At 41.2% G+C, this 15603-nt stretch overlaps 2 protein-coding genes across 2 annotated transcripts; one reads left to right on the forward strand and one right to left on the reverse strand.

Moving 5' to 3' along the window:
* Nucleotides 1–1423: 1423 nt before the first annotated feature.
* LOC117768367 (probable ATP-dependent RNA helicase DDX17) lies at nt 1424–10401 on the reverse strand. Its single transcript, XM_034596652.1, has 13 exons — nt 10065–10401; nt 8341–8500; nt 8148–8244; nt 7719–7852; nt 7398–7463; nt 7176–7317; nt 6583–6743; nt 6313–6485; nt 6077–6187; nt 5905–5966; nt 5292–5351; nt 2860–3096; nt 1424–2732 (listed from the first exon to the last, which is right to left on the reverse strand). The coding sequence occupies exons 1-13, from the start codon at nt 10115–10117 to the stop codon at nt 2227–2229; spliced, it is 1962 nt and encodes a 653-aa protein (XP_034452543.1). The 5' UTR covers nt 10118–10401; the 3' UTR covers nt 1424–2226.
* Nucleotides 10402–10530: 129 nt separating this feature from the next.
* On the forward strand, nt 10531–14599 carry ntan1 (N-terminal asparagine amidase). Its single transcript, XM_034596680.1, has 10 exons — nt 10531–10771; nt 11218–11320; nt 11718–11783; nt 11880–11988; nt 12097–12170; nt 12270–12323; nt 12420–12473; nt 12554–12651; nt 13209–13322; nt 13496–14599. The coding sequence occupies exons 1-10, from the start codon at nt 10691–10693 to the stop codon at nt 13664–13666; spliced, it is 924 nt and encodes a 307-aa protein (XP_034452571.1). The 5' UTR covers nt 10531–10690; the 3' UTR covers nt 13667–14599.
* The last annotated feature ends 1004 nt before the right edge of the window (nt 14600–15603 follow it).

Here is a 15603-nt window from a genome sequence, read left to right on the forward strand (position 1 = left end):
CAAACACACAATGCATCAAACGATGTTACAGGATCATCTGAGCATTCATGGTCACTGAGTTGACCAGAGCACGGCTCTATGATCACTTCTTAGATCATAAAGAAGAAACTATAAAAAGATTGGAGGCAGAATGGTTCCACCTGAGATTCTGAAATACACATTCAATCTTAAACATGTGAAGTATGGCTTCAGCTTTTGATATCACAATTTGCCTCATAGGGTTCAACAATCTGTACACAGCGAAACAACCCTGTGTCCTTAACCCTCGACCAGGGGAGCCACTTCCAAAGGGATCCATACAAGAATTATCTGCTGTGATATCAATGTAACATTAATACTTGAAACCGTTAAAGTTCATATTGCAGATCACACAGTGCAGTGCCATTACTCATACTTATAGTGTTGTAACACTATAAATCAGCCACTTGATTTGTTTACAGACACATTTTCACTGTTAATTTATCAATAACAAGCAATAATGAGGAGAAGAGCAGCCTCAGTGACGATCTCTTCTTCATGGTTCGATCAGATTGTAAGTAATGAGCGTTTATGCTCCCAGTATAATTTGAACTATGCACTAAGGAGGCTGCTACAGACGTGGCAGGTTTACACAATCCAGTTCAGATTTTCCTTTTTGTCGTCGCAATAAGAAGTTAATTACAGGCTTCACTTCTTCATCTCCTTAAATATCATTCTCTTCTAACTGAAGTAGACTTGAGTGGTTTTAATGATGTTTAAACTGGTCCAGTCTGTACGATGTCCACAGAGACTGGGACTCTTGCTTCTTGTCTAAAAGGTTTTCTTTAAGAGCGTGAACTGGATCTAAATACAAGACTAACTGATGCATTAACTGCCCCTGAGCCAAATGCCATCACATCAGTTGAAGCCATTAAACTTCATGTTTGGCTTTAGTTTTCAATAAGGTTCATTTAAAGAGGCAGATTGTCATCTTTCAACAACCCTGTTAAACCTGGCCTTACACATGGCCTAGCATGGTGCATGCAATGCCTTAATATATTGATCAGACTGGAGCTCCTGTATTAACTAGGACCAGAGATAGAATTGCCCCCCCTGTGTAAATTGTGGCCCCTTAATGGCCCCTGATTCAGAGAAACCCCAGGTCTGCCACTGACTGGGACTCACCAGAAAAACATGATTAACAATTTACAAAAAAAACCTCCAAACTGGATTTTTCAGACCCCAAAAAGACGCTGAACTCAGTGGCAGCAGCTTGAAGAGTAAGTGGCAAGACTCCCGCCAGGTTCTTTTCCAGCTGAGCTCCTATTGTAAATATAAGCTTCATGCCATTATGTATATTTACCAATAAAAGCGACACATGTACATACTGATAAATGTGTGTTTATGGCAAATAAAGCCGTTTGTACTTCACCTGATGTACAAATAATTTGATCTTTAACTTGGATTCATTAATTTGTTTATTATGAAAACAGTAAAAAGTGCACAATGAATGAAAGAGGAGACAAGCAAAAAAAAAGCAACAATAATTCTGCATCAGCTGATTTCCTGAATAAAATGATATATGAGTAAAGGGTACATTTGTTTATTCTGACTTGCTGCAGGACAGGAAACAGTAAATGTATGCATTTAAATCTAAATCAAGAGAGACGTGAATTGCATTGTATCAAAACTACTGCAGAAGATTCACCCATTTGGACACTTGGACACTTCAAACAAACCAGAAAAGTAATGTAAAAATGAAAGTATGTCGCCAGACAAAACCCGAGTCTTGCTCCAACAGAACATGAAGAACATGACTGGAATGTGACATGATCTATTAGAAATGATTTGACCAATAGACCAGCACTCAAACACATGTTCACTGAGGCTTGTACATGCTTGTTGTTATTGCAACCAAATTCCTCCGCAGCCAATGAAAGGCACAGCTGTGACTAGCGAACGATGACAAAATGCTGAAATTACAGAGACAGTAAAGTTGTTCCTCCGTGAATCAGACTTGGAACAGTGACAATCAAACTGAAAATGAATATTAAAGGGAAAAAAGGTCCAACAGGAAAATATAAATTCCACATGTTGGGTTTATTAAAAAGTACAAAACATAGAAAATATCAGCCCTTGCGTCAGTATAAGCCTTTGTCAAATCCCTCGCTCTCTTGGAGTTACCAAGAGTTGGAGAGTAAAAACAAAGTTACACTGTGAGCACACCAAGAAGCACAAATGACCTCACTGCTTCCTCCTTTCATGATTCTACTTCCTGGGCGGTTGAGGGCCTGGAGGAGGAGGCGGAGAGGCAAAAGGGTACGGCGGCTGCCCCATGAAGCCCAATAGCGGGGGCTGTTGCAGAGCAAACTGCTGCGCCATGAGGGGCAGTGGCCCCCCTGTTGGCACAGGAGGAGGGGGAGGCTGGCCAAACTGACCTTGCGGCTGACCTGACTGATCCTGACTTCCACTGCCTGCTGATTGGGTGTTGGGACGGGAGTTGTAGCCACTGCTGCCGCTGTAACTCTGGTACTGCTCTGACCCCGAGTTGAAGCTGTTCCTGCGATCACCTCTGTCCCTGAAGGAGGAAGAGGAGGAGGAATTGGAGTGGTCTCCATCACGGCTGTTGCGGTTGTCACGACTGAAACCGCTGCGTCCATCTTTGCTGCTGCTGCCGCCGCCGCCTCCACCCGGACGCATGCGGCGCTCACACTCGTCGTGGAACATTAGGTTGGGGTTGCTGGAGTTGCCGCCGCGGTAACGCATTCTGCCACCTGTCAGACACAATAAATGCACTTTTAACCTGTAGATAACTATGCTTATCCTTATCAAGTCAATTCTATAGGATGATTAACCATTATATATCTCGATTTCAAAACAATCTGTGACGGTTGTTCTTACCGCCTCCACCTCCACCACGGCCTGATTCCACAAATTGAAGCAGTTTTGGGTTGATGGCCTGTCGGGCCTCCGCCAACACCCGCACAAGGTCTCGGGCCTGCCGCAGGTTCCCCGGGGTGAAGAAGGTGTAGGCAGTGCCCTTGTTGGTACTGCGGGCTGTACGTCCGATGCGGTGGACGTAATCCTCAGAGGAGTTTGGGTAATCGTAGTTGATGACGAACTTGATGTCTTCCACGTCTTTGGGATAGAAAATTGTATTTTACAGCAAAGGCGGAAAGGAAAACGATGCTAATCTCATATTCTGGAGAAAGACTCGATCATGATTCAAATCCAAGATCTGATGGGTTTTATTTAAACAAATTACAATTCATTATTTCAATTATTTACTAAAAATAAAAGATTGTTTAAATATTTTGGGTTAGAAGTCAAAAATCTTAACAAATAAAGTTACTTACCTGCAAAAATCCCAGGTTTTATTTCATTAACATACTACTTCAACTTCATAACTGACTTATATCGTGAGCATGATATTGAAGCATAAAGAAAACCATGTTAAGGCTTAATAATCTCCACACCAACATGATAACTGGTCAAGGTGTGTGAAGACAGTCTGTTTCTCATTACAGAAGATGTGGGGCTCTGACAGCACTGCTGATCAAAACGTCTCCCTTGTCCCCTCCCATCATGACGGAGTGAAGCTGCTTCATCGACCATGTCCCACTGAGAACTTTTACTTAATTATAACACGATGGGATGTATAGTGAGCTCATGGAGGAGTTAAGGGAAAGGGGTGGTGAGGTACTTACCCCCTTTATGTTGTTTTTACAAAGGTAGTCAATCCCCCCTGCTCAGTCCTGGTTCACAGGGAGGCGCTGAGGGGGAGGGAGAGGACTCATCCCTCACCTTCTACGAACGCCAGCAACGTCAGACGGGAGCAGAACCATTTAACCCCATGACACACACACACACACACACACACTCTCTCACTCACTCACACATACCCACTCAAACACACAGGGCTGGTTCTGTTGCTCTCTCGCCGCATTGCAGGACCCTCCTCAAACCCTGGCCAGGACTGGATCCAGACGAGCCCGTCTAACTCTCTCTCTCTCCCCTGTCTGTCTGCCTTTGTGGGACGGACCGATGGGCAGACATACAGGCACCTTAGGCTGCTCCCAAGGAAGGCTCGTTGGATTTACAAATACGGGATAGGGGCGATCGTAGTTAGATCTTAGAGGGGCTTAAACCCCTCTGAAACTAGCCGAGCTTCTAGTTTAGCGTGATTGAGGGGGGCAGTGACAACAGCATAGACTGTTACAGCTGCCGTGTGCTGCCAACCCTGAGAGGAGAAGAGGGGAAAAAGAACAAGGATACGGTCATGGGAATTTTGACATGTCAAAGACAATTCAGTTATCCCCCCTTCTCACATTTATCCTGCCAACAGCTGACATGTCAGACTAGCCACAGTAGCCTTCCTGAGGCCTCTGTTGCTGTCCTGCACATATGCGTCTACAAAACATGACACAATCTATCCTTAGGCATAATAATATCACTGGAGCAACTCTAAAATCTATGTGTGAAGAAACAGCAACATCATCGGTTAATACTGAGACCATTAAAGGAGACATGAGAAAAGATGTGCAGGAGCGTCCGCCCCACACACCCCTCCTTTCAGGCAGCGTGCCAAAGAGCCCCGGGTGGAGGAAGCTTTTTAACTGCAGTAACAAGAAACAGACTATAAACCAAGTGGACCAGAGGGTCTGCAGCCCCCACACTGGAGGTCACAGTCCATCAAACTGTCAAGTTATAATAAAGAGGGGAATCCTTCCACGTAATGTGCATCACGAAATTCAAACTGATTGTGCTTTCTGTGTATTTTCTCACATTTGATCAACATAATTACTAAATATTTTATCCCCTGTAAACTTTGGAAAGTTCAGAGTGCGATGTCCTTCATCAGCTTCATCACCTGAAAGTAACCAGCGAAGAAAATTCCACAAGAAATACATGTGTTTTTTAAATTTGTGCTTCAATTGTATTTGCATCTCTATACACTAATCAGCTGCAACATTTAAATATGTTTTAATATTGTGGTAAACATGTATATCAATGGCTTGTTTTTCAATCATCTTCCATGGTTTAACAGATCAGAAACAACATTCAAACTAGTTGCCAGTTTTAATGTTGTTCTGATCTTTGCAAATGGAGCAATAATAGGCTGCTGTCAATGGCTGTTACAACAGCTATATTATTTGCTAATATACTAACCCTCTACCAAAAATAAATCAGCGAAACAGAAGTACAGCTGTATGTGAACTTGTGTTATTCTATTATGTGCAATACATTATTATTCATTAAAAACTAAAAAACGAAGAGAGAGGAGTATCATGTGGGATTATGCAGCTTTACAATGTATGAGAGAAGAGACGTACCCAGACCACGAGAGGCAACATCAGTAGCGATCAGTATGGGAGCTTTTCCACTACGAAATTCTGTGGAATTAAACAAAATAATGATTTGAATATTAGCAAAAAAGACTAAACTGAAGAGCAAGATGGACATTGTTATCATTCTCCCACCAGACCTCTCAGGTCTTAAGACAGTGGCTCCTAAGTGCCTTTAGTAACTGAGGACCTGCACCTCTTGAATTCTTAACCTGACGACTTACAAGCTATAAATACTGTCTGATCATTTAAAGCCAAAGTCAAAACCCCAAAAACCAATGTTTGTGTGTTTGTTGCAAGATGTGGGGCAATGGCAGTGTGTGTGTGTAATTGTATTATGGGTATGTTCCTATACTGTATATATGCTGCTTTGTTATTATTTGTATTGCTATGCCACTGTGCTGCATATACAGGATGTTTTTTATGTAAATCCAATTGAATTTCTTTGTAATGAAATGACTTCTCTCTAAATAAAGTTGTCTTGGTTTGATAAACAAAGTGATTTTACTCCTCCAGACAGATGAACATCAAAATTATACAAGAAACTGATCCACAAACAAGTGAAGGGCAGAGGTCACATTTACATTTGATGTGTTCTTACCTGTGAGAACCCAATCTCTTTCTGGCTGGCTCTTGTCTCCATGAATACACATAGCTGGCCATCTAGAACAACAAAATCATAATATAGGTGAACACTCTAAATACCTTCTGTCCATCAGTTTCTACTGAATCCTCCTCAAACTGCTGTCATGTTGTTCTCAGTAATTCCTCACCCGTCCCGCCTCATTCTCCTGGTGAGATCATCACAGCGCTTCTTGGTCTCCACAAAGATGATGGTTTTGTTTTCCTTTTCAGCCATAATTTCCTCCATGAGCTGAAAAAGTCTGTAAACACACAGAGGCACTTACAGCACATCTACACAACTGAAAGTATGAGCTCATCTTCTGTAACATTACACCAGTGAGGATCATGACACAGTGGTGGTCAGATATTTGTGGGTTATCCTTACTTGTGGTCCTTTTCAGTCTCCATGCAGACATCAACTATCTGCAGGATGTTGTGGTTGGCGCTGAGTTCCAGAGCGCCAACATTAATCTGCACAGAGTCCCTCAGGAAGTCCTCAGCAAGCTGCCGAACGTCCTTCGGCCATGTCGCACTCCACATCAGCGTCTGTCTGTCGGGCTGAAGGACAGAAACAGGGAAAGTATCCAGGTGATTGCTATGATCAAGATGGTAATTTTGAATTCAGTAGACAAGGTAAGTAAGCCGTTCTCCTCACCCTGATTTGATCAACTATCTTGCGAATTTGTGGCTCAAAGCCCATGTCCAACATGCGGTCCGCCTCATCCAGCACGAGGTAGGTGCAGCGACGCAGGTTAGTCTTCCCCCCCTCCAGGAAGTCAATGAGACGGCCAGGTGTGGCGATGCAGATCTCAACACCTGTCAAAAAAAGACTATGAAAACTGTGTTTGCTTTTGCAATACTTATTTCAACCACAAGAGGATGAAGTGCACCCCTGGTCAAGTTAGGACTAGAGGCTTTCAAGTTGTGATTTTTTATTTCTCCATGAACTCTAAATACATGGTATTTGTTTTCAAGTTATGAAAAAAATGTATTTTTTGTAGAAATACATTCTAATCAGCAGGGCTCTTAATTGCCAATGACTTTCTTTATACTATCATTCTGAGGTGAGAGAATAAAGACGCGGACCAATTGGTCAAGTGCACAACATTCAGCTGGGAGGCCATTTACTGGGCCTTCCATACAATCACAGCATTTTATCATTCTCCACTCAGCACTTAGAGGGGACAAGTATATTGAACAGGATTTTTGAATAATCCATAGAATGTGAACTTTTATAATAATACCCACCCCTCTCGAGGTCTCTTATCTGTGGTCCTTTGGGTGCTCCGCCATAGACACAGGTGGTTTTGATGCGAGAGGTCTTGCCATAGTCGAATGCAACCTGCTGGACCTGCTGAGCCAGCTCTCTGGTCGGGGCCAGCACCAGACACTGAGGGGAGGAGGAGGGAGAGTTTACAGACTGTGTGAATGCTCATTGATTTACATAAGACATGTTTTCTTAACACTTACAATCGGTCCATCTCCCCTCTCCAGATAGGCCTGATGGTTGATGTGCACAATAGCAGGGAGGAGATACTGAAGGGAGCGAGACGACATAAACCAAATTAGTTAGACAGTGGGAAAGACAAACCAATTCATTCACCTAAAAAAGGCAGTATTCTAAATGATATAATCTTAAATCTGTCACTGCAATTGCACTGCTGTTCCTGCTATAGATTTGTTCTTGGCTTCCACTCTAATCTTGTAAAATGTGCTGTTTAAAGATATATATAAATGTATCCAAAACAGTTGCCATCATCATGCAGTATTACGATCGCCAGGTGTCCTTACAGCCAGTGTCTTTCCAGAGCCAGTCTGAGCGATTCCCACCATGTCCCGGCCGCTCAGGGCCAAAGGGAAGCCCTGAGACTGGATCGCTGTGGGCTCCGTAAAGTTCTGCTGCATCAGCACATCCATCACATACTCTACCAGAAGAAACAGGAAGTCAACCAACGACACAGTCACACAGCCTTACTGTTAGCCATTACATCAGCAGCATGATACACATACCACTAGTTCTCGTAAAACACATTGTACTTACATTGCAACATTTCTTTTCATTTAATTAGTCTTGTTTTGTTTAATATCATTATGTAAGTGGCTTGAAAACAAAACAGACATTTTGAAGATCCTAGATGCCAAAGAGTACTGCATATACTTATTTTTCCCAGTAATTATTTCTGCAGACATTTTTTTAAGTGTAATGTACAGTTTACTAACGAGGAAACTGCGCCTGGTGGAAAGCGGTGACAGCTTTTGGACAGCCAGTGCCTCTGATGGTGATCTCCTTCTTCCTGCGATACTCTTCCATTTCATACTGGATATGAAACCAAAAGGGGGAAAAACATATATGTAGACTTTGTTAATACTAATATTTTTCAGGATATCTTGTGATATTAGATATAGAATTTACCTGACTAATGTGTTGGATCTCAGGGTGTTCAGTATAGAAATTCTTCTCAAATTTTGGCAGCTCGTCCATGTTCCACTTCTTCTTGCGGAGACGCTCTCCTGGATTCCCAAACTTCATGGGTGGGGGTCCACCTCGACCACCCGTGGCCCCAAACCGTGGCCTGAATAATGTTGATCAAGACATTAAGACCACCAGAGAATCAGTGTCACCACTGCAGCACTAGCCTTTACCAAAGCAATTGTGTGCTGATCATGTCTATCTGTCTTTTGGGTTTGTCTGACCAACATGGTTACGGCTGAATCGAAATGCCCAGAAGTCTCTGCACTTACAGACTTGACGGCTCATAACTGTTCTCTCAATTCATAGGGGCTCATAAGAACTTTATGGCTGTGATTTATAAGAGATCTCTACCAGTCTACAAATGAAAATTACCATAAGCACAATTTACACAGCCTAAATAATCTGTATTTATTTAAGATTATTATTTTTCTCATATTTTCAATCTATAAGTAGATTTATGTAAAGAAGCTTGAACGTCGCAAAAAATGTATTAGTTTGTGATGATTTTCATTATGAACTTAGGTGTGAATACTTCAAAAAGTGTTCACAACTCTTGTGTTTTTGTATTTTATTGTGTTTTATGTGTTTAGAATTTTAACTCAAGCAAAAACATGTTGCAGTCTTGTTTATTTATCATAAGAAAAAAAATTGTCAAGTCAAATATCAAATAAATCTTTTGTTTGCAGTTGCAGCTTCCAGTCTCTACATGCTTTGCACCCCTGGACTTAGTCAGATTTTCTCACTGAAACTCTGTCTGGACTTGAAAGGAAAGTGTATGTAATTCACCATCTTCAGGTTTCTCAGTTAAAGGGATATAACAGCATTAAGTACTACGTCTGGCGAGTGGCTTCCGTTTGTTCAAGTGAGTTTTGGCTTGTTTTTTGCTTCCCTGACCATGACCCTTCTTGTCTGGTCTTGGAGGACCCCTGGTGGTTCCAAACCTCTTCGATTTTTGCAGTGATCAAAGCAACTGGGATCCTGGGAACACTCACAGATTTAGAAGTTCTTTATAGCCTTGCTCAGACTTATGCCTTGGCCCAGAGATGGACAACACCAAACAAGTATAACAGCCATAGTTAAATGAAAAGAATACACAATCTGCAGGGCTGTAGCAAAGGATCTGAATATGTTGTTAAATAAGATATTTTGGTCTTGAATTTCTTTACAAATTTGCCTTTGTCTTCATGGGTTATTAAGTAATACGATTTATACGCAATATTGCATCATCAATTTCAATTCAAATCTACAATGCAGTAAAGAGTGCAAAAAGAGAAATGATGGGGATATTTTCCGTAGCCACTGCAAATATAACATCAGAGATTCAATTTAGTGTGGAAGAAACCCAGTGACCTCACCTACAGCGCCACCATCAGGCCAAATTGAGACTTTCTTAACAACATGACATTTACCCTGGGGCCAAATTAGGATCAATAGTAGGACGAAAAGATTGTTTAAAAAAAAGGTTCTGTGGTTTTTAAAAGTGTTTACAGTGTTTACAGTGGAAGTAAACAACAAGGTCTGTGCTCGCTCTGCTCCCCTGATAGGAAACACGAGTTAGTAAACATGTCCTCCGCTCACACACTCCCTGCGCTGTCCAGACATGATGCAACACAGCCTCGCTGGTAAATAACCGTGTTGCTTCCATGAATAAAGTGCGGAGTTACCTGTCTCGCCCGCGGTCTCTGCCCCTGTCTCCATAAGACGAGCCTCCTCTCATGTTGCTGGAATCCTCTCCGCTGGGTTGGACACGTTCGCTCACTTTTCACGCCGACTTTTTTTAACGTTAAGTTCTGTATTTAAGTGCAAAATAAAGAGAACAGATACCTGTAAAAACACCCGAGGATTCCTATGATCATAAATAAACGTTTAGTGGACGATTATTCCGCTTAAAAGGACTTCAGTAAACAAATGCTAGATGCGTCACGGGCCGCCGCGCTCCTGTCTCCCCTGCCCTCTTTAGCGACGTAACTCCAGCTAGTAGTTCTACGTAGCCTCCCGTCAGTGACAGCGACGCTACGCAAAAACAGTCCGCTTAGTGCAAATGGTGAATGTGATAGGCGGAGCTACTCGCGCTTTGTAACAGTTGGCGGCAGTAGTAGTAGTGTGTGTCACCGAGCCTCTCTTCCGGGGAGACCGTAGAAGAAGAAGAAATGACCAGGAAGTTCAAGTCGTCGGTCGTCCCTGTGGAGCGTGATTAATACGAGATGTTTTTAATGTCTGGAAGAGGAAGTTTCCGCTCTAACATGTTGTCTTGACCTGCGGATTTTCACGGAGGACCTAGTTTTAGGAAATGCCTTTGTTAATTCAGAAAAGAGGGTTAGACCGCTTAAACGCCACAGCGGAACTGTTCGACAAATATCCTCATTTACAGGTTTGTTTCCTGAAAGTGTGGCTACGTTTAGCTCAGTGAGTCACTGACGATTACTTAGAAAACGGGCTTCACAACAATGAACCGGATTGGGCGGTGGCATGTGATAAGAACAGATAAAACTGAAGTAGTGTAAATAGCAGCAAATCTAAAATCACTGGAATGTGAAATGTTTGTTTATGTTATGATCATAAATGTGGTAAAATGCCATTGACATACAGGATGACCCTTTATTATTGTTATATAAAGACATCCAGTGAGACAGCTACTAAACTCAATGGTGTACTCGAATAATAACCAACCAGACAGACCACAAAGTTTTGCAGTCTGTGTTCATATCTATGAAGTAGCACCACTGTTTACAATTGTGATTTACAATGGATTAGTGCCACTGGTGTCAAATCCACAATGACCACTGCTAAACCTAACTTTTAATTCTCAATCCACAGGATAGTGCAAGAACATTTCGCTCGAGGCCGCTTGTTGATGTCGACCCAAAGTGCCTCCTGTATGTCCAACAACGAGAGTTTGCTGCAACGACCCCAGCAGACGGTGAGTACGGCTACATGATGTGAGCAGATCATCCACATATCAACCCCGCAGCTCACCTGAGTTTGAATTTGAATCGTATGAGTCCTTTTCAGAGACAAATCAAACAGAATATGTTACCAGGCACCTGATTTGAACTAGTTGCAATGGAAAACTTTATGAGAAAAGGCCTCAGTCACTTGCATTGGTATTCCACAATCCCTCATGGAAGAGACAGAGTCATGACACCTCAGTTGTCTTTAATTCATTAAGTTTAGCCACAAGATTAGCTCTTGTTAATAAGGAGCCCTGGTTGGACAAGTTAGACTGTTTGTTTCATGTCTGACTCCCAAAGTGTTCTTCAGGTTCACTGATCTGCATCCTGATTACAACACATGCTTCTTTCTCCTGTTTTTAACAGATTGTGTTTCGGTCCTTGGATCTGATGATGCCACCACCTGCCATTTGGTTGTTCTGCGACACACTGGTAACGTTGCTTTAGTTAGATTTATTCTGTGTGCACTATTCTGCAGGTCTATGCCATTTTAATAACTAAAATAACTTGAATGTTATTATTTCTCAGGAAGTGGAGCTGTCTGCCTCGCTCACTGTGATGGTTCCAGCACTTGGTCTGAAATCCCACACCTTGTGAAGTCTGTCACGTCGCTGAGTAAAGTCAGTAAGGAGGGCAGGTATGAAACCCACAGACACATGTGGTAACAGTGTATATCACTCAGTTTGAGCATCCATTCAAATGTTTTAACATTTCTTTCTTCTCTCCTTTGCTTTCCATTTTATAGACTTGAGCTCCACCTTGTTGGGGGATTCAACGATGAGTCAAAGACATCCCATAAACTCAGCCTTAACATACTGGGTATATAGTCCTTTAAAGATATCTCATGTCTCTTTGTAAAAAATATGGTGGCAGCATTTGAACCTTGCAAAACTTAAACAGCTCTTTTCCACTTTACAGCAGCGTTTCATAAACAGAAAGAGGATATTCATCTGGAAACATGTTGCATCACAGGTAACATTGATACTTTTGTCATATAGATAATCATTTATCATTCAGAAATATCCTTGCAATTCATCCAGTGAGCCCTTCTGTTCTCTGTTGTTGTAGAAATGAACGATGTTGTTGTTGATGGGACTCATAGACCGATGGTGTATGGAATAGGTAAGTGATGAAAAGAACAAGAGGCCTGCAATGCTTTAATGGCACATGACCTCCAATACATTGTGTCTGTTTCTTCATAGGTGTAAATGTTAAAACAGGGGATCTTTTCCCTTCATCATTCACTCATAAAGGACCTGCAGAGGAGCTGCGGTCAGCACGGACCTTCACTGGAGGACAGGTCATACACAATTTCAATTTCTATGAATAATATGGACATCTCTAGGTAAACAAATTCCCCTTGTGTGAGACAAAAAACATTATTTGAATTTAGGCTGTAGCTAATTATTTTTATCATTATGAATTAGTTAATATAAATATTTTCCACTTAATTGAATAATCAATCAGTCTATTACATGGCAGAAGGAAATGGAAATTTCCCAGAGCCCAAAGAAAAGTCAGCAAATAATGTGTTTGCTTAACAATGAGTATAAAACCATGTAAATTACAAACTTATAAAACAAAGAAAATCTGTAAATTCTCACATCAGAGAAGCTGTATGAATATATTGTTTTATTTCATTGTTGATAAATTACTTAAAAGATTCATAAATTACTAAATCTGAAGCCCTGTAATTTTTATGGATTAACTGATTGTTTAATAATTGTTTCAGAGACCATATAGATTCTCTTAAAATAACAAAGTGTTAACTGAGCAGTTGTTTAAATATTTGGGGTCAAATATATAAAACACAAAGTCAATTCAAAGATGATAAATAAAAGCTTCTTTTCCCTGCAGATGGCTGAGGTATATGACTCAAGTCGGGGACTTGTAAAAATCGGCCCCTGCGAGTGGTCTTCAAATCTGGATATTGCCTTCTGGTTGTCACAAAATGATGACACAATTTTAAAGGTAAAGATATAAGGAAGTAATTAGCCTCATACGGTGTTTGCACCTTTTTAATTTTTTTTAAAATCCTTTTCCAGAGCCTATCTTCAGGGGATCTGTTCCTACACAAACACTTTCCAAAATGAACTCTAGGCGTAAAACAGTGTATGACTCTGGTGTTTCTCTCTCCTGTCCAGTACCTGTCCACTTCTCCGATGGCCGAACCGCCGCACTTTGTCCAGCACATGAAGTCCACCATCCAGTTCCTTTTAGAGCACCCCGACTCCGATAGCCTGTTTCCTGGTGGTCAGCCGCAGCTCTACCACAGGACTGAGGCGGGGGACTGGGAGAGGGCTGTCCAGTCATAGAGGCCTACTCCCATTTTCCCCCTGAACCTCAAACATGAAACCTGACTGATTTGTTTTGCCTCTTGGTGCATTGGATACACTGTGACTCTTCCACCCTCTATCCATTTTTTTATTCATCGTGTCTTAACAAGATGGTGACCCCAGGCAGGACCGTATGTCTGCTGATTGGCTGTCCTGACTTATCTGGCTGGTCCGGTAAAGGGAACAGAGGAAGAATAAGTGATTCTGTTGATGCCTGTTAAAAAGTAAACTTCCATTCTTGTGAGGTAGTTTAGAGTCTGCACCTTACACCTCCTTCTGTGTTGCAGGGTGTAAAGGTCAATGTCCTTCTATGCCTGCTTATCCAGTTGATTTTGTATGTTTGTTTGTTTTTTTTGCCTAAAAACTACGAATGCTGAACTGTGTTCCAAAGTATAAGTTCAGTTTATACTAGTACAGGACAGCCTTGAAAAGTGATGGCCTTCATATTACTGTTGTCAGTTACTATGGGCAGAAAAAGGGTTGGCACAAAGCAGACGTGGGAGTTGTGAATAGGATCAGAGGATTATATAAACTGTACAATGAGGATTATTTTGCATTCAAACGGTTGCTTTTCAGCTGTTGACATTTCCCACACATACCTGAATGCACCAACAAAGATTGTATACCTGTAACTGTCAGAAAGAAGACAAAGCCAATGATTATTGAGAATACTGCGAGTTTCAAGCACTTATATTTACAAAATTTCAAATATGAAATATACATTTAGGTGCAAATTCCATTAAAAGCTTATACTTTGGAAATAAAGACATGATTTGTAGTTAATAGGCTGAAACATGTACATAAAAACATCTGTGTGGCCCTTTAAATCTAGCGTTTGACCTGCTGCTAACGAGTAATTACAGGTGATTTAATTGCAGCATGAACAATTAAAAAATAAAATCATTTTGGCACCCTGTTTCAAACAGTGAAGACATTAACAAGAGCTAAACTTCACCGCTGAAGCTGAACAAAGTTCATTTGTCTCTACTAACGCACCTTCCTGATGAGAGTGAAATGTACGCCATCAATGATGCTGTATACTTGGCTTTGAATGTGTACGTTTTAGAAAATAGCATGTGTAAATGTGTATGTTAATCTCAAAGAAATCATACAGATTCTTTTGAAACATGAAAAAATTGAGAACAACACCATGTTCTGTATAAGGCCTTTTTTAAAACATGTTCTACAGAAAGTTGCACGGTGCTTAAAGCGTTCAGCATGCAGCGTGTGAACGTTCCGTACCTGTTACTATATGAAGGTGACATTTCTGGTTTGACATGCTGTGGGAATGGTCGGTGAGTAGATTTTTGCAGTGGAGCTTTTGAGGACATGATAATTGGTAAGGGGGATGGCTCATAGAGATTGAAACCTGACGAAGTGGCTCAGCTGACATGACCAAACAATATCAGCTTATGGTATAGATGTCTCCTGAAAAATAAAAGCAATAGGACACAGCAGCACAGAATTGCCAAAAATATGTTTTTATGTACTTTACAGTGTCTCCCTTAACCTTTAGTGATTAGGCAACCTAAATTCTGTAAATCAAGATTAAAGTCTCCATAACCTGAATTTTTTTTTTAAGCGCACCATATTCAGGCACATTAAATCATATTTTATTCGTACAGCCCATATTCACAAATCCCAGTTTGCCTCATAGGGCTTGACGATCTGTACAAGGTGTGACATCCTCTGTCCTTAACCCTCGACTAGGGTGAGGAAAAACTACCAAACTTTTTAATAAATATGCAGAAACCTCGGACAGAGTCACAAGTATGAATTTACTCTCAGCCAGCATGACCTTGTCAAATTAAAAAAAAACTTTTAAATTCAATATATATATATATATATAGTCTTCAAAATCTTGTTTGGGCTGAGCTCGCTTGCAAACGCGCTATTCATAATAATAATAGATTAAC

This window comes from Hippoglossus hippoglossus, chromosome 1 (genome assembly GCF_009819705.1).
Source record: "Hippoglossus hippoglossus isolate fHipHip1 chromosome 1, fHipHip1.pri, whole genome shotgun sequence".
Classification (NCBI taxonomy): Eukaryota; Metazoa; Chordata; class Actinopteri; order Pleuronectiformes; family Pleuronectidae; genus Hippoglossus; species Hippoglossus hippoglossus.

Excerpts from the sequence above, each read along its gene's own strand:
- LOC117768367 (XM_034596652.1), bottom strand. The coding sequence starts at position 10,117 with ATGAGAGGAGGCTCGTCTTATGGAGACAGGGGCAGAGACCGCGGGCGA. Across the intron at positions 8,501-10,064 it reads AGAGACCGCGGGCGAGACAG|GCCACGGTTTGGGGCCACGG; the intron begins GTAACTCCGCAC and ends AACATTATTCAG. Across the intron at positions 7,853-8,147 it reads CCACCAGGCGCAGTTTCCTC|AGTATGTGATGGATGTGCTG; the intron begins GTTAGTAAACTG and ends TTCTTCTGGTAG.
- ntan1 (XM_034596680.1), top strand. The coding sequence starts at position 10,691 with ATGCCTTTGTTAATTCAGAAAAGAGGGTTAGACCGCTTAAACGCCACA. Across the intron at positions 11,321-11,717 it reads TGCAACGACCCCAGCAGACG|ATTGTGTTTCGGTCCTTGGA; the intron begins GTGAGTACGGCT and ends TGTTTTTAACAG. Across the intron at positions 12,171-12,269 it reads ACTCAGCCTTAACATACTGG|CAGCGTTTCATAAACAGAAA; the intron begins GTATATAGTCCT and ends TCCACTTTACAG.